This window comes from Ovis aries, chromosome 8 (genome assembly GCF_016772045.2).
Source record: "Ovis aries strain OAR_USU_Benz2616 breed Rambouillet chromosome 8, ARS-UI_Ramb_v3.0, whole genome shotgun sequence".
NCBI lineage: Eukaryota > Metazoa > Chordata > Mammalia > Artiodactyla > Bovidae > Ovis > Ovis aries.
In genome coordinates, this window is record NC_056061.1 from 86,451,387 (window position 1) to 86,475,782 (window position 24,396).

The window sequence follows — 24,396 nt, forward strand, 5'->3', positions numbered from 1 at the left end:
AATGGTTTCTCATCCAAACGTGAACACTTCCCTCCTGGGAGGCACTGACTTCCCTTCTCATTCAAATGCTCTCCTTTCCTAGCTTCAGTTCCAGTGGCTTCTTCCTGGGTCTTGCTGAACCTCCAGAGGACCCCTCTGTTGCCAGCTTTGACCCTGCCCTGGCCCCTGCATCCCACTGGTCCAGTGATACCGGTGCCACAGAGGGCCAGACACCCTTCCCTCCTGCAGCAAAGCTACTCCTTCATATTTATTTTCCTAACCAACAGTTTCTTTAACACCTACTGTATTAAGCTACATAAGAGACTTGGGTTTGATCCCTGGGTGCAAGATCCCCTGGAGGAGGGCATGGCAACCCACTCTAGTATTCTTGCTTGGAGAATCCCCATGGACAGAGGAGTCTGGTGGGTTACGGTCCATAGGGTTGTAAAGAGTTGGACACAACTGCAGTGACTTAGCACGCACATATTAAGCTAGACATTCTGGAGGATGCAAAGATGGTTCCTATCTTCAAGGAACTTAATTCCTGTCTATGCCTGTAAAATGGGTTTCCTGGTGATCAGGGTGGTAAGGGAAGCATAACCCCCTTGTGAATGGCTAAAGGAGCAATTAGGAGAGCCTTCATAGAGAGCATGAGCCTTACAGATCTTGAGAAACAGGGGTGCGAGGCAGGGGAGGAAATGACCACCAGACGGAAAGACACAAGGAAAGCTGAGGAGGTGGGCAGTCTGCCACCCCTGCTTGGGGATGACAGCTGTCATTTGACTACAGCCCGGAGTGCCTGTGTGAGAGGATGGGAATCTGACGATTGGCCTCAAGCCCACTGAGAAGGGTTAATGCCAGGCCAAGGAGGCTGGATTTGTTCCACAGCTAATGGTAAATCTCTGAATGTTTTCACCAGCAGAGAAATAACTGTGCAAGCTGAGTTCATGACAGTTAACTTAGGTGGCGGTAAAGGATGGATCTGAGGGCCTGGAAAGGCAGAAGGCAGCAGAGACCCGTGGAGCAGTCCCTGCAGTAGTTAGGCAAACTGGAGACAGATTCCCAAGGGCCAAGTGCGGTGGCAGCAGAGATGGAGAGGGTGACCAGTCTTGACAAGCGAAGGGACGTGGCGTGTGAGACAGGGCTGAGTCTTCCTCGTGAGCTTTCTCAAGTGGCAAGCCCAGATTCTTTGGCTCCTGAAACCCAACATCTAACGTTTTTCATAGAACACATTTTTCACCAAAATAAAGCATAAATATATTCAGAATGAAGGGGAACATGTTAGAGGAAGCTATCAGTTTTGACTTAAATAGTGTGTGACTCAAATGACGCCTCTACTCCCTAACTGGCTCCCTTCATGTTCTTTAATCGTATTGAGTCTACGTCAGATTAATGCAAAGTTCTGTTTCTTAAAACGGTTTGTTCCGTTCCCTTTGAGCTTTTACAGGAGACGAACATTACCTTGTGACCAGGGCTCATTGAAATGAGTGAGCAATCACACCCCTGCAAGGATTTTTTTCTTTTTTTTTTCAAAGATAGAAACAGATATAGATTGATCCGGAAAGGAAAATCAAACATAGTGCTAATATTTAGACATCTTCCCGGTGCACCGATGAATTATTCAGGCTACTCGAAAAGATTTTGCAAGGCTTCCCTTTATGCTTAATATGAAAGGTTTAACAGCAAGAGTCGTTTCTAGGAAATCCTACGCAGCATGTTCTTCTTTGGGGAGTTTAATGACACTTAGGTCATGAACAAGAATCAATAATGAACTATTGATTTCGACTTCAACGATAAAACGGAAGTGTCTTAGATCCTTCCGGCGGGGGACGGCAGTTACACCACCGTCGTGTGTATATGCGTTCGGGGGCACCGGGCAAGCCCCTCCCAGGGCAAGCTGCAGTGTGGGCACCAAAGTTGCCTCTGCGGTTTGGAACATCTAGAGGCCCAGCCTCAGCCCTTCTAGCTCCTGGTGATCGAACAGCCTTTCCAAAGGGCAACAGTTAAGGACAACAGTGAAATTAAGGCTTTTATGCTCATTTCTAGGTGATCCGAGGCAGTATGCCCTTCTCAGCCAGATTGCTGAATACTGTTGACTATTACGTTAGGAATTATAGAAATAGAATTTTTGGAAATTTCATTTATACCCCATATACATGGTCATTTGAAATAAAAAATATTTGTTACTAAAATGTTTATCTTACACAGAATGGGAATTAAGAAGGCAATATAACAAGACAAACACACATTAACGACTGTCCACATGACTGTTAGAGAAAGTTAACACAAATACATGTGACTTGTTAATGTATGTTTGCTCTCAACATGTAAAGAATACAGGCTTATAGTGTTGTGAGAATTTTAATGGAAGTTGTAAGCATTTTTGAAAGTTAAGTAAGGGTCTAGAAAATCAAGTTTTTTTCAACATCAGTGAAGAATATAAGAGATTAAAAGAATACAACAGTACTAACCACAATTTGATATATCCTCATAAAGTCTAGTAACAATATGTTCTTGTACTTTCCTCTTTTCCAATTCCAACCTAGATCCTATTTTTGCCAAGATACTGTCTAGTGTGATAACTTCCAATGGCAATTACAAAATATGACCCAATTATTTCTTTAAGAAAAAAAAAGTGAACTTTATTTTGGTTAGGAAACAAGATATTTTAATGAAAATGATCTAAAACAAAAAACACAATTGTAGTAAAATAGATGAGGAAATTGTACTTCTTTGTATTAAAATATTTTTCATAAAACATTAAAAATATATTAATGAGAATTTAATCTCATATAAGAAAGTTAATCTACTATAATATTGCTTTATGTATGATTGTATGAAATCGCCTGGGAGTAAAACAAACTATGTCATCATAATATTGTTTTGTATCCCCTACAGAAATATTTTTATAAAACAGTTTAAAACGCATTTTAAAAAGGGATAAAAATCTTAAACTTATTGAGAATGGTAACTTTCAACAAGTTATTTTCATGGAGAGTCAAGGAAAATTACTAAAAACAAAATTCACGCTTAAAATTTGTCAGTAAAAGTCAGGTTGTCAATACTGATCTCAGTTTTCTCCAAATGTAAAATGGCGACTTAAGGAAAAGGACACACTGGAGAAAACTTGGAAAGAAATATTTTTAAGGACCTGACATAATCTTTCTAATATACAACAAATGTTCCAACAACCATATCTATCCTTGTCTCCAACTATGGTGGCTCAAAATTATTATTAACTTTACACTATTGCTGCTGCTGCTGCTGCTGCTGCTGCTGCTGCTAAGTCGCTTCAGTCGTGTCCGACTCTGTGTGACCCCATCGACGGCAGCGCACCGGGCTCCCCCATCCCTGGGATTCTCCAGGCAAGAACACTGGAGTGGGTTGCCATTTCCTTCTCCAATGCATGAAAGTGAAAAGTAAAAGTGAAGTCACTCAGTCATGTCCACTTAGGGGTCTTAGGGGCCCCATGGACTGCAGCCCACCAGAGTCTTCCATCTATGGGATTTTCCAAGCAAGAGTACTGGACTGGGTGCCATTGCCTTCTCCCTTACACTATTAATTACACAGAAAATTCCAAAGCTATAAAGCTATACAGAGAGAAACCAGTTTTCACAATATATCCATTGTTAAAGCAGTTATTTAACATGACATTTTTTATTTCACCTTGCTATCACATGTATCAGAACTGAATTTCTGGGTCAAAATATCCATAAAGACATTTGGTTATTTTGCATATCATGGTTAAATTTCATACTTGAAAGTCAGGTCTAAACCTTTCTGAACCACATCTGTAAAACTGTGGGTAATAACTACCAACTTCACAGGGTTGTTGAGAGTGAAAATTAAATAAGTGAAATATATAAGGGATGCTTACACTTCTAGTGCCTACCATAAGAATTACATGGCAGCTCTTTTTATATCAGCTCAGTTCAGTCGCTCAGTCGTGTCTGACTCTTTGCGACCCCATGAATCGCAGCACGCCAAGCCTCCCTGTCCATCACCATCTCACAGAGTTCACTCAGACTCACGTCCATCGAGTCCATGATGCCATCCAGCCATCCCATCCTCTGTCATCCCCTTCTCCTCCTGCCCCCAATCCCTCCCAGCATCAGAGTCTTTTCCAATGACTCAACTCTTCGCATGAGGTGGCCAAAGTACTGGAGTTTCAGCTTTAGCATCATTCCTTCCAAAGAAATCCCAGGGTTGATCTCCTTCAGAATGGACTGGTTGGATCTCCTTGCAGTCCAAGGGACTCTCAAGAGTCTTCTCCAACACCAGAGTTCAAAAGCATCAGTTCTTCAGTGCTCAGCCTTCTTCACAGTCCAACTCTCACATCCATACATGACCAGAGGAAAAACCATAGCCTTGACTAGACGGACCTTAGTCTGCAAAGTAATGTCTCTGCTTTTGAATATACTATCTAGGTTGGTTTTAACTTTTCTTCCAAGGAGTAAGCGTCTGCAATCACCATCTGCAGTGATTTTGGAGCCCCCCAAAATAAAGTCTGACACTGTTTTCCCATCTATTTCCCATGAAGTGATGGGACCGGATGCCATGATCTTTGTTTTCTGAATGTTATTTGAGATACAAATAGAGACCGCCCCAGCCCAAATTCTACTCCTTTCCCCAAATTCTGATTTGCCGTATTAGAGCTGCCAGGTTTTTTTTTTTTTTTAAGGGAAATAGTAAAATAAATAAAAAGTGAGTCAATTTAGTTCCTTCAAGCAAAAAACAATTTTAACAGGGCTTAATGGCATTTGGAATTTTGAGCTTTCATTTTACTTGTTAGATCAGTAATGTTTGGGCTCCTAGTTATATAGTTTTCTATAGAATCCATCACTGGTTTCTGGACAAACTCAACCCTGAGTAGGGACTGCAGAGGGTGCAGACACGAGCAGCCCTGTGATATATTTCACGTGTCTCATTTTACCTTGGTCTTTGGGAGCAGGTAATGATTAGACCTGCTGATCAATAAATGCTTCTCACTGATCTCTATCAACAGCTTTCTTTTTCTTAATCTACAGTGTTACATCTTATAACAGGCTGTAACCACAGAAAAAGTAAAAGAAATACCCAGATAGTTCACAACTTAAGGTCAGATGTACTGAAAAATCTACCAAGTAATTATATTTACCTTGATTAATTGAATGGAATGTGAGTTATCCATCTGACCTTGCATTGGCTCCATGCTAATCAGGTTCAAAGTCCTTAAGTAACATTTACTTTTGCCTTAAAATCTGCTGTCCATGTAATATGCGACTTTCTTCCCTCTAGAAAGCTTCGTTTCGTTTGTTGAGTTGGAGTCAGATGTAAAGACTTTTTTTCCCCCTTATTATTCACTAAAAAGGGCCCTCAAGTTAATCATCTGACCTCAACACAAAATGAACACAACTGTGCTTATTTGTGCCTAAAAGAGAGAGCAGTACGCCCACTGAAATGCGTCTCCTGCCGGAGGTCACGGTTAAGGTTATTGGCATGGCTTTGTGAGGAGGCTCGTGTTGCAGCTGTCTGCACTGTCCCTAGCCTGAAGATAAATAGCAGACTTCAGTTTCCACTGCTACTGGTCTTTTAACCTTCAGTAAGAACAAATGCCCCGGTTCACCTCCGCCTGCTTCCTCAGAGCTTACCTCACAAGCCCTGCCCAGCCTCCAGCCTGGGCTTCCTGGCGCCACTTCCATCCTTTGGGGTGCCCCATGCAGCGAGAAACGGAGACACGCCGGCACGAGGTTAAATCGGCTGTAGTACATCACACATTCAACATGTCACAAATTAACGCTTTTCACACGCAAACCAAAATAACGACAGTTTTCCATATGGCCTCGTTTGTAAATGATCCGATTTGAAGGTGACTCCCAGAGTCGTGACTTAAGGCGCGTTGTAAGAGAGCTGACCAAACCACCCACGTGGCTGTGCCTGTGCCCACCCTCTGGTGGGGAACTGAGCCTGGCCCTCCACAGGATGACCCAGGAAGCAAGGGCTGGGTGGCTGGCGGGTTGGTGGATGCGTGCTCACAAGCAAAGAGTGCAAAGCTTTTTTAGAAATCTAACCATTATAAATGGCCCTCCTTCTGAAGGTGATAATCAATTCAGTTGTTGCTGTTGCTTAATAGCTAAGTTGTGTCCGACTCTTTGCGACCCTAGGGACTGTCGCCCGCCAAGCTCCTCTGTCCGTGAGATTCTCCAGGCAAGAATACTGGAGTGGGTTGCCATTCCCTTCTCCAGGGGAATCTTCCTGACCCAGGGATCAAACCTGCATCTCCTGCACTGACAGGCGGATTCTTTACCACTGAGCCACCAGAAAAACCTGATAATCAATCAATTAAATTACTCAAAGTACTTGACCCTGTGATTTCCTCTACATTTCTTACCACAATCCCTGAGATTCTTTCAATTCCCAGGGTACGACCGCCCTGGGGCCCTCCAGAAGTTACAGCAACTCATTGCAAGCCACTCTTTGCCCTCTGAAATGGTGCTGGTTGAGGTGAAGGGACTGAACGCTAGATATTTATCCAGAGATGTGTCCACTTCCGGGACATACTTCAGTTCAGTTCAGTTCAGTCGCTCAGTCGTGTCCGACTCTTTTCAGCCCCATGAATCGCAGCACGCCAGGCCTCCCAGTCCATCACCAACTCCCGGAGACTACTCACACTCATGTCCATTGAGCTGGTGATGCCATCCAACCATCTCATTCTCCATCATCCCCTTCTCCTCCCACCTCCAATCTTTCCCAGGATCAGGGTCTTTTCCAATGAGTCAGCTCTTTGCATCAGGTGGCCAAAGTATTGGAGTTTCAGCTTCAGCATCAGTCCCTCCAGTGAACACCCAGGACTGATCTCCTTTAGGATGGACTGGTTGGATCTCCTTGCAGTCCAAGGGACTCTCAGGAGTCTTCTTCAGCACCACATTTCAAAAGTATCAATTCTTCAACACTTTGCCTTCTTTATGGTCCAGCTCCATATATCTGTACATGACTACTGGAAAAACCATAGCTTTGACTATGTGGACCTTTGTCAACAAAGTGATGTCCCTGGTTTTTAATACACTGTCTAGGTTTGTCATAGCTTTTCTTCTAAGGAGCAAGTCCTTGGTTTATTGGGGTGTTAATATCTGCAGGAAGACAGGAACCCATCTTTCCACCCTTCACGTGGGCACCCCTGATCAGGCTCTACCTAGGGAGGAAAGGTACTGAGGGCCACAAGTGAGTGTAAGTTTACGCTGTAAATTGTTAGCTTATGAAGTCCTGCGACCGAAAACCTTGGTTGTGAGGTAGACAGGTCCAAGGAACCCATCTAGACCAGAAAAAACTATGCCTGAGTAACGGGCATCCCCAGCAGGGCAGAACCATGTGCTCAGTGAGTCCAGACAGCTGACAGTAAACTCACACTCCTGCGGGACTTGGAGACAAAGCGGCTCCCCTCTGCTGCTTGTCTGGAGTGAGCCCTTCTTATAGAAGCCAAATGCTTACTTCCTGGTGTTCTGCGGGCTAGTCTTCCCGTCCTACCCAGAAATGAAGTGAAGCGAAGCAAAGTGAAGTGAAAGTCACTCAGTCATGTCCAGCTCTTTGCAACCCTGTGGACTGTAGCCCACCAGGCTCCTCTGTCCATGGGATTCTCCAGGCAAGAATACTGGAGTGGGTTCCCATTTCCTTCTCCAGGGGATCTTCCCCAGGGATCAAACCCAGGTCCTCTGCACTGTGGGCAGATTCTTTACCATCTGAGCCACCAGGGAAGCCCAAGAATACTGGAGTGGGTAGCCTATCTCTTCTTCAGGGGATCTTCTTGACCCAGGATTCAAACCAGGGTCTCCTGCATTGCAGACGGATTTTTTTTACCAGCTGAGCCACAAGGGAAGCCCATCCTACCCATAGGAGAGATAAATCATAAGCAATCCACTGTGACCTGGAAAGCTGGGTACTGACATCACAGAAACTACAGTGATACGAACTGTCCAAGTTTATCAACAGCTTGTTATTTTCATAAAGACATAACATATGTTCTCCTGTTTTGCCCTTGAATCTCTCCTCCCAGGTAGGCATTGTTACACCTGAATCAGCCAGAGATTCACTCACAGGCTGAGGGCATGTTCTTGTGCACCCAGCCTCAACCCTACAGGGATGCTCCTGTGTATTTCCAGTTGGTTTTGTTTGGACTCACCTACTCTTACAATCCTGATTCAGAGGAAAGTAATCATGTGCACTAAACTGAGGAATTTTAGAGAGAGAAAAATGTAACACAAGCAAATAATCAGTCTTTATTCCAAAGTATCAAAAGTCAGCATATTTTACCTATCAGCGTTTCCAACAAGCTTTAGTTTCAATTCTTGTGCAAGCCCAATCTTGCTGCCACGGCAAATTGAATGGCCACAGTTTGTCCCCATGACTTAGACACCTCTTTTTTTCCTTCCCATGCAGCCAAAACTCGGCTTGAACTTTAGCAAAGCCCCTAATGTTTGTAAAAATGGAGTCAGGTGAGCTCAGTGTTTGCAGGTTACACTCTGCATGAACACTCCTGGGCAGAGTTGATGTCTTCTGCCACATTTAACTAACTAGTGTAGATGGTGATAAAAGTTGCTAGTCAGAGCTTTCAGAGATACTTCGAGGTGACTCCAAAACGAGACAGTTGTAAAAGGCTTGGAGGCTTTAACTCTTATCACATATACAGTCGTTAACTCAGTTCAGCCCAGCAGATTGCTTTGATTTGTTCATTAAATATATTATTTTTGCATTAATTGAGCTCATTTGATGAGAAAGACTCCCACTCAGTAAGATTTCCAGTTAATGGCCTGGAAATCTATTAGATTTTGGACCCAATAATTCATCTTCAAATTTTCAAAAAGTAGCTAGTTTAGCCAAGCTGAGATAAATCGTAGATAATCGAGGAACCATCTGATCTGCAGAAACGGCATGATGTGTTTTTTTCATCGTGAGCACCATTAGTGAGTTTATCTATTTAATTAGTTTCTGCAGCAGAATAAAGACTACATTAAGGCCATGAAGGTCTTTTATTCGCTGGCTCTGTGCAGCTATTCCTCCAAAACGATTTAAGCAAACTTTGTTGTGTCGGCGATTACCAGCATGGACACACACGGGCTTCTGAATTCTGAGTTCATGATAAAGATAAAAGCTCTAACAGAGATAATTTGAGAAGTACGTCTCCCCCCAAGTTTATTGCATCTGCTGATAAAACTGGTTAGAAATCTGGATTTCTTTTCTCATTTTTGTACCTCAATACAAAACAAAATTGAAAACTAAAGGTGGGTTGTGTCACTAATATTTCTTGGAAAAACCATGATAACAGTGGTCATTCTGGTCCATTTCCAAGTTTTCAGCATCAGTCTAAAAGCAGTGAAATTATTTCCAGTATGTTGCATCACTCCTGAAAGCAGGAATCAGTATTTCCCTTTGAAATCATTTATTTTTCTGACTGAGAATTATCAGGTATTAATAGCTAGGAAAGAAACTATATTAAGCAAAATTTAGATATCGATAAAATAAGGTAATATGATTTTTCTTTTCATTCTGGAGGAAGAAAGTTTTCTCTTCTCAAAATAAAGGGTGACCGAAGTAAGTGAAATGTTGGTCTCTCAGTCATGTCTGACTCTTTGTGACCCCATAGATTGTAGCCCACCAAGCTCCTCTGTCCAGGGAATTCTCTAGGCAAGAATACTGGAGTGGGTAGCCATTCCTTTCTCTAGGGGATCTTCTATGTCTCCCACATTACAGGCAGATTCCATCTGATCCACCAGGGAAGCCCAACCCAAATAAACTCCACTTTAAATCAAGGAGGATTTTGGAGAAGAGATAAGGCTAACTATATAGACCCTGTATGTACTTATACCCAACCTTCCTGAATCCACATAAGGCTATTATCTCCAGGATAAGAACTCACAAGTTTGTAAATAGTAAATAAAGAATAAGTGTTGGGCAAATTGTGGGCATTATATTTAACATACAATTTACTTAGAACCAAATTTGCTTATATCTCGATTGAGTAAACACAAAAAGTAATAATTTATTCACTCATTCATTCATCCCTTTTACAAATATTCAATTTGTATTTGACGCCAACAAACAAAGTTTATAAGTAGTGTGATCCTATCCTTCAAGAGGTGGTAAAATACAGGAAAACTAAGTTTCATAAATGACTTCCTAAGGGTTCTAGATTGACATGTTCATAAGGCCCATGGAGGGATTACTGACCACAGCTCTAGGAATTCAAAAGAAAGAAGATTGTGGAGTCAACTCCACAGGGTAAGTAAATCCAAAACTATCCTTGAAAAGAAATGAGGTTGGACTTTCCCAGAAGGGAGAGGGGGTTTTTAAAGACATGAGTGAAAATTATGCCCACTGAGGCCAGGAAGAAATCCACATCTGGGTGAAACAGATGGTCTTGGGAAGGAGCAAAATATGAGATTGACTTCATAAGGGAGGGTGGAGACAGAGGGCTCGATCAGGAATTTGAATGTGGTCTCTCATACAGTGTGGAGGTGTTGGCTATTAATCAGGAGAAAGTGACTGGAAATTAAACTGCAGGGCAAATCAGGAAGAGGAGAGTTTGAAAGACCAAGTAGACTGTTAGCTGCTACCCAGGGTGGGCCAGAGAAGCTCTGCAACTGGGTTTATTACAGAGACCACTGCCCACCACAAGCTGAATACAGACACGGAGAATCTGAGCCCCGATCTGAGCCACCACGTGGGCTCGTGCTTCCAGTGAAGTCAGCGCTGACCTAGAGGGTAGGGCTCAGGGGCTAGGGGTGGGGGAAGCCCCCTGAATGCCTCCACACAGGCGTTCAATCCGATCAAGTGCTACTACTCAAGAATCCCAAGGTACAGTTTCCTAAAGGAACACTAGAGACTTCCCTCGTCTTCATGGACCACAGGAACCTTGAAATTTGATTCGTAAACTTCCCCAATATCTGTGGCTTGAATCTGACTTTTTAAAAGGGTATCAGAAGACCATCCAGACAGTCATAAAAAGTTTCTCCTTTACACTGTCTCACCCTCTTCCTATTCTTCTATAGTTACAGGTTTCCCCAGCCCCTCTGGTCTGATTACCAGGTGTCCATCTACAGGTAGCAAAGGCAGTCTGGACAGTGGTCTGAGACTGTTTTCCTGCCTCAGGCAGATCAAAGCCTATGATTCCCTTTCCTGTAAGACCATAGAACCAATACCTACAGGTCTAGAAATAAGTCATAAGTGTTTGTAAGGAGGGGAGTGGGAGGGACGGAATGTGATGCTTATCCCAGGATTTTCCCACAGTCCTGTGTTGTGTTGTTCTTGTCACTAAGTCATGTCTAACTCTTTGCGACCACGTGGACTGAAGCACGCCAGGCCCCTCTGTCCTCCACTATCTCCCAGAGTTTGCTCAAATTCATGTTCACTGAGTCAGTGATGCTATCTAGCCATCTCATCCTCTGCTGCCCCCTTCTCCTTTTGTCTGTATCGTAAGGCCCTGAAAAAAGTCCTTGAAATCAAGTCAGCCTTCATTTTGTCTTCCTGCACATATCTTGGTAAAGGATGTCACTATTTCAAGGGCTTGTATAAGGAAGGAAAGATAGCAGAATAGTCTGTAGTGTAAAAATGAGGCCAAGATGAACAGTTTGCTGCCCTGGGAAGCATGCATTGATTGCTTGCAGGCGGTAGAGCATCCCCCCGACATGTATAGTCCCAGAGACCTGCTCTCCAGATGCCATTCCTTCTCTGCAGGGCTAAAATCCTCCTAGAATTAGAAAAACCAAGTTCTTGATCCCTTGCATGCTGTCTGCGCTGGCGGAGGACACCTAGACCTCTCTTTCTGGATCTTCCCATCACCTTCTTGTTCTCCCTCCGCAGACGCCTCCCACCGCTTCTCCTTCTCAGCACCCCAGCATCGTGTACGGCTTGTATCACTTTACCGAGTGATTTCACCTCCTCCACCTCAGGTTGCTTCTCCGTGCTGGGACAGGAATAGCATCTAACTCATCTAGCTGTTCTTAGCTCTCAAATGACCTTATGCTCGTATTATTATTGTTGTTATTATTACTCCACCATGAGATAAGCCCGCAGGAAATAGAATTGGGACAAGAGCTGGACTTAGAACGCTCTGCTCCTTTTCCTTTGGGTATTCACTGAATGTTCATTGAATCATGTGGGCCAACAAGAAAAGGGACGCACTGCCACCTCACTGCTAGGATTTCAGGTTAGTCCAATGGCGACTGAACCTATAAGTGTAGTTATCCCAAAGAGGGATAAACTAGTGAACCTACCTATGTTTCTCAATATAACTTCAAGTCAAAATAGTCATTGATCAGAGATGAATCCAATTTGCCTTTACATGGTCTTGACCAAATCACTGTCACCTGAATATATATAAAAAATCAGCCCATACATTTGGTCTTTATTCTAACACATCAAAATCCATATTGACTTATTGAAGTAGCAGAATGGAATAATTTGGGGTAGTGTGTCAATAAATAATTTGAGGTTTTGACAGTGTTCTCTTTTTAAACGACAACTATATAAACATTGGTTCCTTGGGATTTTTTTTTTTTTTAGAACTTATGTGAAAGCTGGATTTGGTACTTACAAGTTTTGTGGCTTACTCTGAAGAATTATACAGTAGCTTTGTGATTATCTTTTCAGTTGAAATACAGTGCATCTATTGAATAACCTTCACTTCCAAAAGCTTATTCCGAAGTTGTATTGTGGTATTATATAAAGTAATGTTAGGGTGAACAGAGCTCACCCAAACTCAGTTCTTTCTTTCTATAGGGATGGTAACTGAGATTCAGAGAAATCAAGTAACCTGTCCATAGTTAACCATCTAGTAAGTTATTGGACATTGCAGCTGCTAAGGTTTGAAAACTTACATTGCAGATTATTTGCCTTTGAAATTCAATGTTTTTTCCCACTGTATCACGATACCTCCCAATGTTATCATTGTTCATTTCCTACAGAACAAATCTACTTTGGAAAATGGCAGTTGTTCAGAAAGGAGTTGGCAGTTGTCTGAAGGAGCACTTAAATATTTAATTCATGATTAGGTCAAGATCCGTGATACCTTCAGTTTCACCAGTGATCAGTGCCCCATTCAGAGATGAAAACCTTTCCTTGAACTTTCAAAACTATGATGGGCTAGGAACCTCTGGCTTTAGTTACCCAGCTCCTGCGTCAGAGGGAGAGAGACAGACATCCAGCTGGGAATCCAGATCTTGCTTCAAAGCTTTTATCTTCAGAGGAAAGAAATCTTGTGAATTTCATTAATGTCAACAAGATCTGAAGAGATTTGGAGTGTTTAAGCCCTTGGGCGTCTCTAGTATGACATATGCTCTGGTTATTATAAGTCTGTGGTTGCAAAACCATTGCAACTTTGATTCACATCCGCCATGAACCAACACTCTGGAAATATCCATCATATGGTCAGACTTAAGGGTACGTTGCAAACAGTCACTTTCCAGGAGATTATGAAGTCAAGTTATCACTAAGGGGGAAAAAGATGAATCTCCTCAAAGTGACATAGCAAAGCTAAAAAATAAAAAAATGAAAGCATTTCTTTAGGATTCTAGAAGTAGATAACCTCAAAACATCTCCCCAAAAGGCTTCTTCTCTTATTCAATGTAGAAAAAAATGAATTTTGCCCTGGCTTGTCTTGCCCTCTTGCCTTCCACTTCCATTCTCTCATCTCCAGAAAGAATCAGACTAAAGTTTACAATTATTTCCACTGTAATTTTCCAAACCTTATGGGAGAAAGCACTTTTATTCTAAAACAGGTTAATGCTATTTCTATAAAGTAAATTGGATCTAAGCAAACCCCGAATGGGATATTTCTGGCAAAACAAATGTTGACACTTTAATCTAGGTCTTGAAATCAAAAATTCCTTAAAAAACAAAATATATCTGTGTCTCTTCTCACCCTTCCTTAATTCAAATTAAAAGGTGAAAGACTGAAAGAAACCATAAATTCATAAGTATTATGAGCTATCTTTTTCAGTTCAGTTCAGTTCAGTTCAGTCGCTCAGTCGTGTCTGACTCTTTGCGACCCCATGAATTGCAGCACGCCAGGTCTCCCTGTCCATCACCATCTCACAGAGTTCACTCAGACTCACGTCCATCGAGTCCATGATGCCATCCAGCCATCTCATCCCCAGTCGTCCCCTTCTCCTTCTGCCCCCAATCCCTCCCAGCATCAGAGTCTTTTCCAATGAGTCAACTCTTCACATGAGGTGGCCAAAGTACTGGAGTTTCAGCTTTAGCATCATTCCTTCCAAAGAAATCCCAAGGTTGATCTCCTTCAGAATGGACTGGCTGGATCTCCTTGCAGTCCAAGGGACTCTCAAGAGTCTTCTCCAACACCACAGTTCAAAAGCATCAATTATTCGGCACTCAGCCTTCTTCACAGTCCAACACTCACATCCATACATGACCAGAGGAAAAACCATAGCCTTGACTAGACGGACCTTAGTCAGCAAAGTAATGTCTCTGCTTTTGAATATACTATCTAGGTTGGTCATAACTTTTCTTCCAAGGAGTAAGTGTCTTTTAATTTCAGTATTCTTGCCTTGAGAAACCCATGAACAGTATGAAAAGGCAAAATGATAGGATACCAAAAGAAGAACTCCCCAGGTCATTAGGTGCCCAATATGCTACTGGAGATCAGTGGAGAAATAACTCCAGAAAGAATGAAGGGGTGGAGCCAAAGCAAAAACAATACCCAGTTGTGGATGTGACTGGTGATAGAAGCAAGATCCGATGTTGTAAAGAGCAATATCGCATAGGAACCTGGAATGTCAGGTCCATGAGTCAAGGCAAATTGGAAGTGGTCAGACAAGAGATGGCAAGGGTGAACGTCGACATTCTAGGAATCAGCGAACTAAAATGGACTAGAATGGATGAATTTAACTCAGATGACCATTGTATCTACTACTTTGGGCAGGAATCCCTCAGAAGAAATGGAGTAGCCATCATGGTCAACAAAAGAGTCTGAAATGCAGTACTTGGATGCAATCTCAAAAATGACAGAATGATCTCTGTTCATCTCCAAGGCAAACCATTCAATATCACAGTTATCCAAGTCTATGCCCCAACCAGTAATGCTGAAGAAACTGAAGTTTTATGAAGACGGTTTTATGAAGACCTACAAGACCTTTTAAAACTAACTCCCAAAAAAGATGTCCTTTTCATTATAGGGGACTGGAATGCAAAAGTAGGAAGTCAAGAAACACCTGGAGTAACAGGCAAATTTGGCCTTGGAATGTGGGATGAAGCAGGGCAAAAACTAATACAGTTTTGCCAAGAAAATGCACTGATCATAGCAAACACCCTCTTCCAACAACACAAGAGAAGACTCTACACATGGACATCACCAGATGGTCAACACCGAAATCAGATTGATTATATTCTATGCAGCCAAAGATGGAGAAGCTCTATATAGTCAACAAAAACAAGACCAGGAGCTGACTGTGGCTCAGATAATGAACCCCTTATTACCAAATTCAGACTCAAATTGAAGAAAATAGGGAAAACCACTAGACCATTCAGGTATGACCTAAATCAAATCCCTTATGATTATACAGTGGAAGTGAGAAATAGATTTAAGGGCCTAGATGTGATGGATAGAGTGCCTGATGAACAGTGGAGTGAGGTTCGTGACATTGTGCAGGAGACAGGGATCAAGACCATCCCCATGGAAAAGAAATGCAAAAAAAAAAAAAAAAATCAAAAAAAGAGCTATCTTTTTAATGAAATCTTTTTTAATGATGAGTCATCTTTTTAGTAGATTATCTTTTGAAAATGTTAGTTTTATTCCACTACAACTAACATTTCTGTCTAAATACCAACTAGCGCAAACAAGGAATTACTGTTTGGGGTCATCCCCATTTCATAACTACTAAATCCACTAAACCCAGAACTGGAAATGTGTTCAGAATCATCCAACAGAACATCTGTGATGTTATAAGAACATCTTATAAGAATGATATTTGCAATAGAGTCCACACACACGCTGCGGACATGTGAACCCAGGCCCCAAGGGCTCAATCTCTCTGCAGGGCAGGTGGCATCATGCAGACCCAGGCAGAAGGTGTGCAGTTTTAGCTGAGGCCGAAGCCATCACTGATTATGGGTCTTAACAGGGAAAATCCCTTTCAATTGGACTTTAAAGCTGTTCAAATGGTTTAGTTCAACATTTGAGAAACCAAAACCAAAAAACCCAAAAAACAAAAAATGTGCTTTCTGATCCAGAAAGAAATGGCTTCGTTTTTTTGTTTTGTTTTGTTTTGTTTTTTTGGTTTTTTGGTTTTGTTTGTTTGTTTGTTTGTTTTGGTTTGGGTTTTTTTTGTTGTTGTTGTTGTTTTGTGGGTTTTTTTGTTAGTACTTTTTAAAATCTCACCTTCGGTGCGGTGAGACAAGGGCTCTGCCTGGCTCTCCGGCCGCTGCTGCCAAAGGCTGTGGTGGATGCTGTTCTGTCGGGTTAATCTGTTTATATGCCTGAGATATTTGCTAGTTTCCACTGGGTTGGGAAGATCCCCTGGAGAAGGGAATGGCTACCCACTCGAGTATTCCAGCCTGGAGAATTCCATGGACTGTAGAGTCCATGGTGAATTCCATGGTGGCGAAGAGTCGGGCACTGAGCGGCTTTCACTTTCACAGCTATTTCAAGGGCCCTCGTACCCGTAAGAGGCTACACAGAGCACTGCTGTCACTGGGCATGCGGGTTACACCACAAAATCAGAGCTTCCAAAAGTTGGTATGCAGTGTGAAAAAAGATGGATAACAGTAGCCTGGACCTCCCTTGAGTCACTGCTTACCATTTCCGGATTCACTCTGGTGGTTTTTAATTGAGTTTCCCACGCTGGGTTTGTCTTGAAGAATGTCTGGTGCATTGGCTCTGAGAGGCACCAGGTCAGGACGGTTTCAGAATGATGGGTGGGGTGGGCACAGCACCTCCACCCGCGGACACTCAGCCCGTCCACCGTGTGGAGGACACCCACCTGCACTTCTGCAGGACCAGGGCAAGCGCTGCTTCTGTCTAGATGTGTCCACTTCTTTCTTAGTCTCGACCAGAGAGTGTAGGTGGTGGTGGTGGTTTAGTCACTAAGTCGTGGCCAGCTCTTTGCGACCCCAGTGACTATAATTTAGCCTTCGATGCGCTCCTGCCTTCCCGCCAGGCTCCTCCATCCATGGGATTCTCCGGGCAAGAATACCCGACTGAGCTGCCATTTCCTCCTGCAGGGGATCTTCCTGACCCAGGGATCGAACCGGTGTCTCCAGCATCTGCTGCTTGGCAGGCAGATTCTTTACCACTAAGCCACCTGGGAAGCAGAAGGAATAGGTCGAGTTTATCAATTATTTCATTTGTTGGAACAGGCTCCTCCGTCCATGGAATTTTCTAGGCAAGAGTGGGTTGCCATTTCCTTCTCCAGGATACGCTTAAGAGTATTGGTCAAAACACTGGAGTCAGAAATATCCAAACCTGGATGTGACCCTCCTTGAGCGTCCTGTGCCCTCCCGTGCTTCCTTCCGTGGCTCTTCCTGTCCTGGGATGAAAGGGCTCGGGAGTCTGGCCTGCCCTCACAGAGAAGCATCCTCCCAGGACAGTCTCCAGTAAGGTCCGAGCAGCAGGACAGGCCAGCTGCACAGGGCTCTGGGCTGGGTCCGCAGCCCAGACTCAGTCTGGTAGGAATGAATGTGACCTCCGGGGACCTTGGCCAGCTCCCCAAAGGCAAGAGCCTCGTCTTTTCCATCTGGCATGAGCACGCATGAGCACATCTTGTGCTGTCTACCAAGAGCCCATCACCCTTCAGAATGGCCGGAGGTGCCACCAGCAGCAACCTGGGAAGACTTTGCTCTGGCCACCGAAAGTGTTCTTTTTCCCACTTGGCTTCGGTCTTCTTTTCCTGCCTTTTTCCTATAATAGTAGTAACTAAAGAAAAGAAGAAAGCTTTTACACAGTATAAACATTGTAAAAATGCGAAGAGGCTGTTTCATCAAAACCCTCCATGATATGGGTCTGTTGCCAGGCCAGGTCCCCTGCCTAGCAGACATGCACCTGTGTGAAGTTCTGATGTCTTGGCCACGCCTTGGGGGCGAGGGGGCATGAAGGTCACTTCACAACCACGAGTTCATTCACTGGGAGGATGCCCTTGACAGCAGAAAGACTGGGACACACATACCAGCCAGTGCTGACCAAAACAGCCCTGAGGAAGAGGAAGCATCCAGGTGCTGCTGCTAAGTCGCTCCAGTCGTGTCCAACTCTGTGCGACCCCATAGACAGCAGCCTGCCAGGCTCCCCCATCCCTGGGATTCTCCAGGCAAGAACTCTGGAGTGGGTTGCCGTTTCCTTCTCCAGTGCAAGAAAGTGAAAAGTGAAAGGGAAGTCGCTCAGTTGTGTCCCACTCTTAGCGACCCCATGGACTGCAGCCCACCAGGCTCCTCGGTCCATGGGATTTTCCAGGCAAGAGTACTGGAGTGGGGTGCCATGGCCTTCTCCAAGCATCCAGGTGGGGGCTGTTTAAACAGGCTTAGGTAGAAAAGGAGGCTGCCCATGCTGCAACATACTGCCTACACAATCCAAAACCACTTCAACGTTCAGAATGACAAGCATCGTCAAAATGTTGGATTATCCAAAAACTTCCTTGGGGGTTTTCTGTACCAGCTTATGTAAAACTCCAGACAAACTTTTTGGCCAACCTGATAATTCTTAACCAAGAGACTCTCAAGCAGTCGGGGCTCGTCTCCCATACACAAAGATCTCCAGGAGGAGAAACGGAAGCCCTGGTTCTAGCCTACCTGTGTAGTATTCCCTCAGAAATGCCAAGTCTGCTTTGAACTGTTGTTCCGGGTCCTGTTTGTTTGGTTATAAATAATACACATCTTTTCCTTCTTCAATGTATCTTTCCAGCTATTGGAGAGAAAATAGACTCCCAGCTTCCTGAATTGAAATGTCATCATCCTAACCAGAACTGACAATTGTACACAACCATCGGGGTTGTTCTTAAAGCATCCTGTTCTCACAAGCGTGTTTTCCTGCGACGTCGTACATATTTAAAATTAGGAGCTCAACCTAATCGCCTCAAACTCAGATTCTCAAAGAAACTGACTCTAGAGCAGTTCTGAAATGGAGACCGCCCCGCTCACCTGCCCCTCAATGTGGCCTGACCCTCAACCGTGCCTGCTCATCCCTCCCACGCCCGAAGGAAGGGACGGTGCTCCTTTGTTGGGCTTTTTCCTCCCCCAGGGATACACATTCTGCAATCACGGAATATTCCAACTCCAACTCCCTTTCTCAATAAGCAACTGTTATTCTGCTCTGTTCTTTTTATCACTTGGTTTATGCACCGCTGAGAAACAAAAAAGCTACATAGCTTTCTTACTCCTACAGTTACATATTTTTTAAGAAGTAAGAATAGGTCACTATTGAAATAAAGCGCTGCTTGTCCTGAGAGCATTCTGGGAGGCAACGGGACAAACAGGGCGTGTTAAGCTTTCCGTTGTGTGCAGACTTTCCCACCCCTCTCTGCCCCCACCAGGAAAATATGTCCGTCCCGTGATCTATTCAGTCCTTGACCTTTTGACTAACAGCCCAACAAAAGGCGCCATTTATTGGTGATTAATTTACGTGTCTTTGTCTATCAGGAACTGGATCAAGGCTGTCACAACTCAGCACCATCACCAGTTACCCTTGCCACCTGCGCCTGGGGCACTTTTGCCAGGGCTCGGCAGGCCGTGCAAACTTGCATCCTGCCAACTACCCCTAAGTCCACCTGTTTCGTGAGCAGGGGAGTTCACCAGGAATGTCATCAGGGCCGGGGGTGGGGGGCCCTCAGGGACCAGCCCAGACACTGTCGCTGGCTTCCTTCAGGGCCCCCCTCGGAATCCCGGGCGCCGACCCTGTTCCTCACACACGCCTTCCTCCCGGCCTCCCTTGTCACACACGTGACCTGTTTCCGGCCCTGCTGCACCTTTTTTGGACTGTGTTGCTTTTGCCGCCTCTCTTTGGGAACTTCTTCCTTAGCATCTTTTCCTCTCTCCTGTAACACGCATCACCAACCCCTGCCCAGCGTGCACACACACGCATGCACACAAGCTTCTCCCTCACTCTCCCTTTTCCGTGTGCGCTCAGTCGTGTCCGACTCTTTGCAACCCCGTGGACTGTAGTCCACCAGGCTCCTCTGTCCATGGGATTCTCCAGGCAAGAAGACTGGAGTGGGGTGCCATGCCCTCCTCCAGGGCATCTTCCTGACCCAGGGATCAAACCTGTGTCTCCTGCATTGGCAGGCGGGTTCTTTACCACGGAGCCACCTGGGAAGCCCCTTCTCTCTTAATCCAACTCCAAACCTCGTCGTGTTGGAAACCCCCCCGCCAAGTGGATGGACACCATGTTCTTCTTGGTGGGAGATCCTGGCTGCACTGACTCTCTTCTCAGACCACCCTGTAAATCTTTTTCTGATTTTAAACTATTTAAGTATTTGTCTGTATAGATTTTTAAAGTTTACCTTTAGCTGAAAAACAACCAGGCAAGAACTCTTTGTTCAAACACCCTATCTCTTGTTTATCCTGGGCAGCTAGCATGTATGAATATTTCAAGTGATCAGCTACTCTGTAAATCAGCCTTTACCTTAAATCCATCTTTCTCCTTCACAGCAGAAAGGCTTCCACCATGAGAAGGGCAAAATCCACCTCATGACGATGGCTTTGCAAACCATTTTAAGTTCATTCGTTATGAAAAATGGATATGCACCGTAGCTGTGTAACTCATAACCTTTCTCTTTCTGAAAATTAGTAGTATTTCTGCCTGCCCTCACCCCCCACCAAACGAAACTAATCAGGAGAACCATGTCCTTTCTCTGCGTTACAAAAGACAGTGATATTTCTCTAACAAGTTTCTGGGAAAATCAAGCAAAAGAACTGCTTATCTCTGCTGTGTGGGATTGTAATTGTTACCTTTATTACTGGTCTGAACCACTACTCTGTCTTTTTTTAAATGTTCAAAATAACTGGGGAAAAACAGCTTTGAAATGCCATTCGCCCCCCACCCCACCCCGTTTCACATTCGAGCAAGACATGAATTGGGAGCTGTATTGAAATCTGAATAAAATGAACACACGTTCATCTGGGAGAGTGCACATTTTCCAGCTGTGGCTGCTCTCCCCGTAGCGCCCCTGGCCTGAGCCCTCGTCCTCACCATCCCCCCAGCCTCTCAGCCCACCCCATGGCCCTTTCCTTTCATCATAGATCAGGTGGGGTAGTGTCAGCAATGGCACAAAGATGACTCGCTTACTGGGAGAATGAGCGGTGTTGAAGCCTTTAGAAATCTGGGTGGGAAATACAACTCACAGACCGGCCATGACTATTCCTGGGCTTCCCTGGTGGCTCAGATGATAAAGAACCCGCCTGCTGATGTAGGAGACGTGGGTTTGATCCTTGGGTCGGGAAGATCTCCTGAAGGAGAGCATGGCACCTCACCCCAGTATTCTTGCCTGGGAAATCCCATGGACAGAGGAGCCTGGCAGGCTACAGTCCATGGGGTGGCAAAGAGTCAGACACGACTGAGCGACTAAACAACAAGGACTGTTATTAGGTGGAATTTCTGTTCTCTGGACGGAAGCAGACCCCCACGCACCTGGGTAACCTCTCAGGTAGCACACGATCAGATGCTTCATATCCAAACACTTTGAGACCATGAGACCCAGGCTCCCACCCAGGCCATGGATGGCCAGCCCAGGAACCCCTTCCTACAGAGTCTGAGAGGCAGCTGAGCAGTCTCTTCCAGGCTCAGGGAGGTGAGACTTCGGCCAGGTCCTCCAGGTGTGCCCCCCGACCCCCAGGGCAGGCCACCTGCCTGGACTTGGACCCCAGCACCAGCAGAGCTCCCGTCCCTGTGAAGCCATAACTGAGGACTAGGATGGGGCGTTCAGGAAGAGATGAGGAAGAGATGGCAAGCGAGGCCATCCCCGCTCCCAGCTGCACCTCCAGTGATAGGGAGGGGCGGGGGTACTAGCAGAGGCTGAACACCGGGGTTAATGAGGCCTGGAGGGGACAGCGTGCACCCCACGGATGCAAGCCCCAGACGCAGGCTAAGCCCTCCCCTACACTGCGTGTCTGTCTGCGATCACGCAAAGCCAGCACCCTTGTCTGACCATGGGCCCTTCCTTCTAACTAGGCCATCTTGGGGCTTTGAAGAAGCCAGGGTCTGGGAGAACACTCCTGATGTAATTACCGTGTCTGAGACTGAGTCCCTAACTTGTGAGCTGTGCTGTAACCGCAGGTCACCTGGTTTTCATTTACGCCCTGATGTCTCTAGCTGAGATGACTTTTCAGCACCTCACTTTCGTTTACGCTCTGCTGACCTTTCATCAGTTCCCTTCTAGTGGGATTTTGTGTTCTGGTCTATCTGTCACCACTCCTGAGACTCTACCAGGATCATGTCAAATGGTCTGACGTTGACTGATCCATGTCAATGTCAAACATTACATGCTTGAGTCTCAAGGCATAGGCCTTGGAGACCAGTGCCTAGACCTATGCATAGGACTTTTTGGGAAAGCGCCACGCAGTAACGGGCCTCTCTGTGTGTTTGTTTGCATGAACCAGTGAACTCCGGGGACGGCATCGACTACAGCCAGCAGAAGCGGGAGAACATCGGCGACCTGATCCAGGAGACGCTGGAGGCCTTCGAGCGCTACGGCGGTGAAGACGCCTTCATCAACATCAAGTACATGGTCCCCACCTACGAGTCGTGCTTGCTGAACTAGCAGGGAGGCATCTGGGCTTGGGCGGAGGGGGTGCTCCCAGGGGTGCTCCCCGCCACCCGTCTGCCGCTGCTAGCATCTCCTTATCCGCGACTTCGGCCGCTCAGCATTTACACAGCTGCCGAAACGGCAGCTCACGGGCCCTCGGATTGTTAGCCCTGTTGAGAGCAAGGCTTTCCCATACATAAATAGTGCCTGTTTCTTAGATTACAATAGTGTACTGTGCTTATTTGTTCCAGGAGAAGAATCGCTTCTTTATCCAGCTCGGAAAGAAAGCAGGAGTCCGAGTTAAACCTTCGGTTGTATGGACAATAAAACTATGATTTTCGTACGCAATTCAGCAATTGTGTCTGCCTGCCCTGAGGGTGATGTCAGAGGTTGGAAGGGGAGCATTTAGGCCGGCTGCTTAATAGGTGTTGGTCGTGGACCCGAGGGCCCTTTCAGCAGCACCTCCGCAGCAGCTGGGGAGAATGGTGTGCTTTGACATTTGATAGAACAGTGGGATCTATGCCCCCATTACAGGGGGACAGTTTCCAGCGTGTTCCGAACCTTGGTTATAACATAACTGATGCTTCTGGCCCACCGGAATTTGCAGGGCTTCCCAGCTTATATTGGGGGAGGGGGGCACAGGGGAGGGGGGTTGGGTCGGGTATGAAATGCCATGTGGCACAGGCGACTTTTTTAAAACGCTAGCTTGCTTCCTTGTCCCTCGTAGTCCAACATCCTACACCCCAGGACCCTGGTGTAGTTGACAACTCGCTACCCGGCAGGCGGTTTGGGGCCTTTCATCAGTTTGGAAGATGACTTAGGTGCATCGTAGCACTCGCCCCTGGGAACAAGTCAAGTCCTTTTCCTGCGCAGTTCTCCCGCTGGTGGGTCGGGTGGGTTCCCATAGCACCTCTCGCTGAGTCTGACTGCACTGTTTGGGAATTTTATTGAGATTGAAAAAAACAAAAACAAAAAACACAGGCACTGTTTCATTCAACTGAGAAAGTGAAAAGGTGCCCAAAGCGAAGCGTGAGTGGAAGGTGCCCAGACAAGGGCCTGCAGGGTGCGGGACACTCAGCTCGGAAAGCTTCGGGGCAAGGGACCCTGATTCTGTGTGCCTGCGAGCTGCCGTGGCTGCCGGCAGTGCAGGCTGGGAGGGTCTCCGTCTGCAGCGAAAGCAGCTCCTGCACAGAAGGGAGGGATTGAAACATGTCCCCGGGGAAGCGAGCCCTGGCCCCCAGGTGGTTGTCCGTAATTATCAAAGACACAGTGTCCAGAGGCAAACCCCGAGTTTGAAAACTGGTTCAGTATTCATCTTCCTTGGTGCCGGGCTCCGCATATGAAATCTAGCATCTGAGTAGCTACCACCTAGTTCCCGAAGCTTTTTTTTTTTTTAAGGATAAATGGAGACGCATGATTGGGTAAGACAAATTGGCTTTCGGGTATAATATCAATACTTTGAAAAGACAGACCTAGAAGCAGACACAGAGAGGGTAAGACAGGTTTTTCTCCAAACTACGGTGTTCCACTGTACCCAGCAGCTGTCTCCCTGGCATCAGCGATGTGTTCAAAGTGACCCTCAGTCCCTGATACTGTCAGTCGGAAGGATCCCGCTGTCAGCGCCTTTGAACGTTCCTGCCAGAATTTCCTCCACGGCTCCATCGGGACTCAGGGACCAGCCTACGGTCTCATTCTATCTCCTGCT

General features: G+C 45.4%; 1 protein-coding gene across 2 annotated transcripts in view; it reads left to right on the plus strand.

Annotated features, from left to right (window-relative positions):
• Positions 1-23,043, plus strand: part of PACRG (parkin coregulated) — a 536,203-nt gene extending 513,160 nt beyond the window's left edge. Inside the window, exons 5-6 of one of the 2 annotated variants that reach the window (XM_012183225.4) lie at positions 22,546-22,666; positions 22,943-23,043. In XM_012183225.4, the coding sequence (XP_012038615.2) occupies positions 22,546-22,666; positions 22,943-23,018 (197 nt within the window). In that variant the 3' untranslated portion in view covers positions 23,019-23,043. Of the gene's footprint in view, positions 1-22,545 lie in introns of both variants that reach the window. The other variant, XM_004011445.5, reaches the window with a different exon arrangement.
• Positions 23,044-24,396: the final 1,353 nt, after the last annotated feature.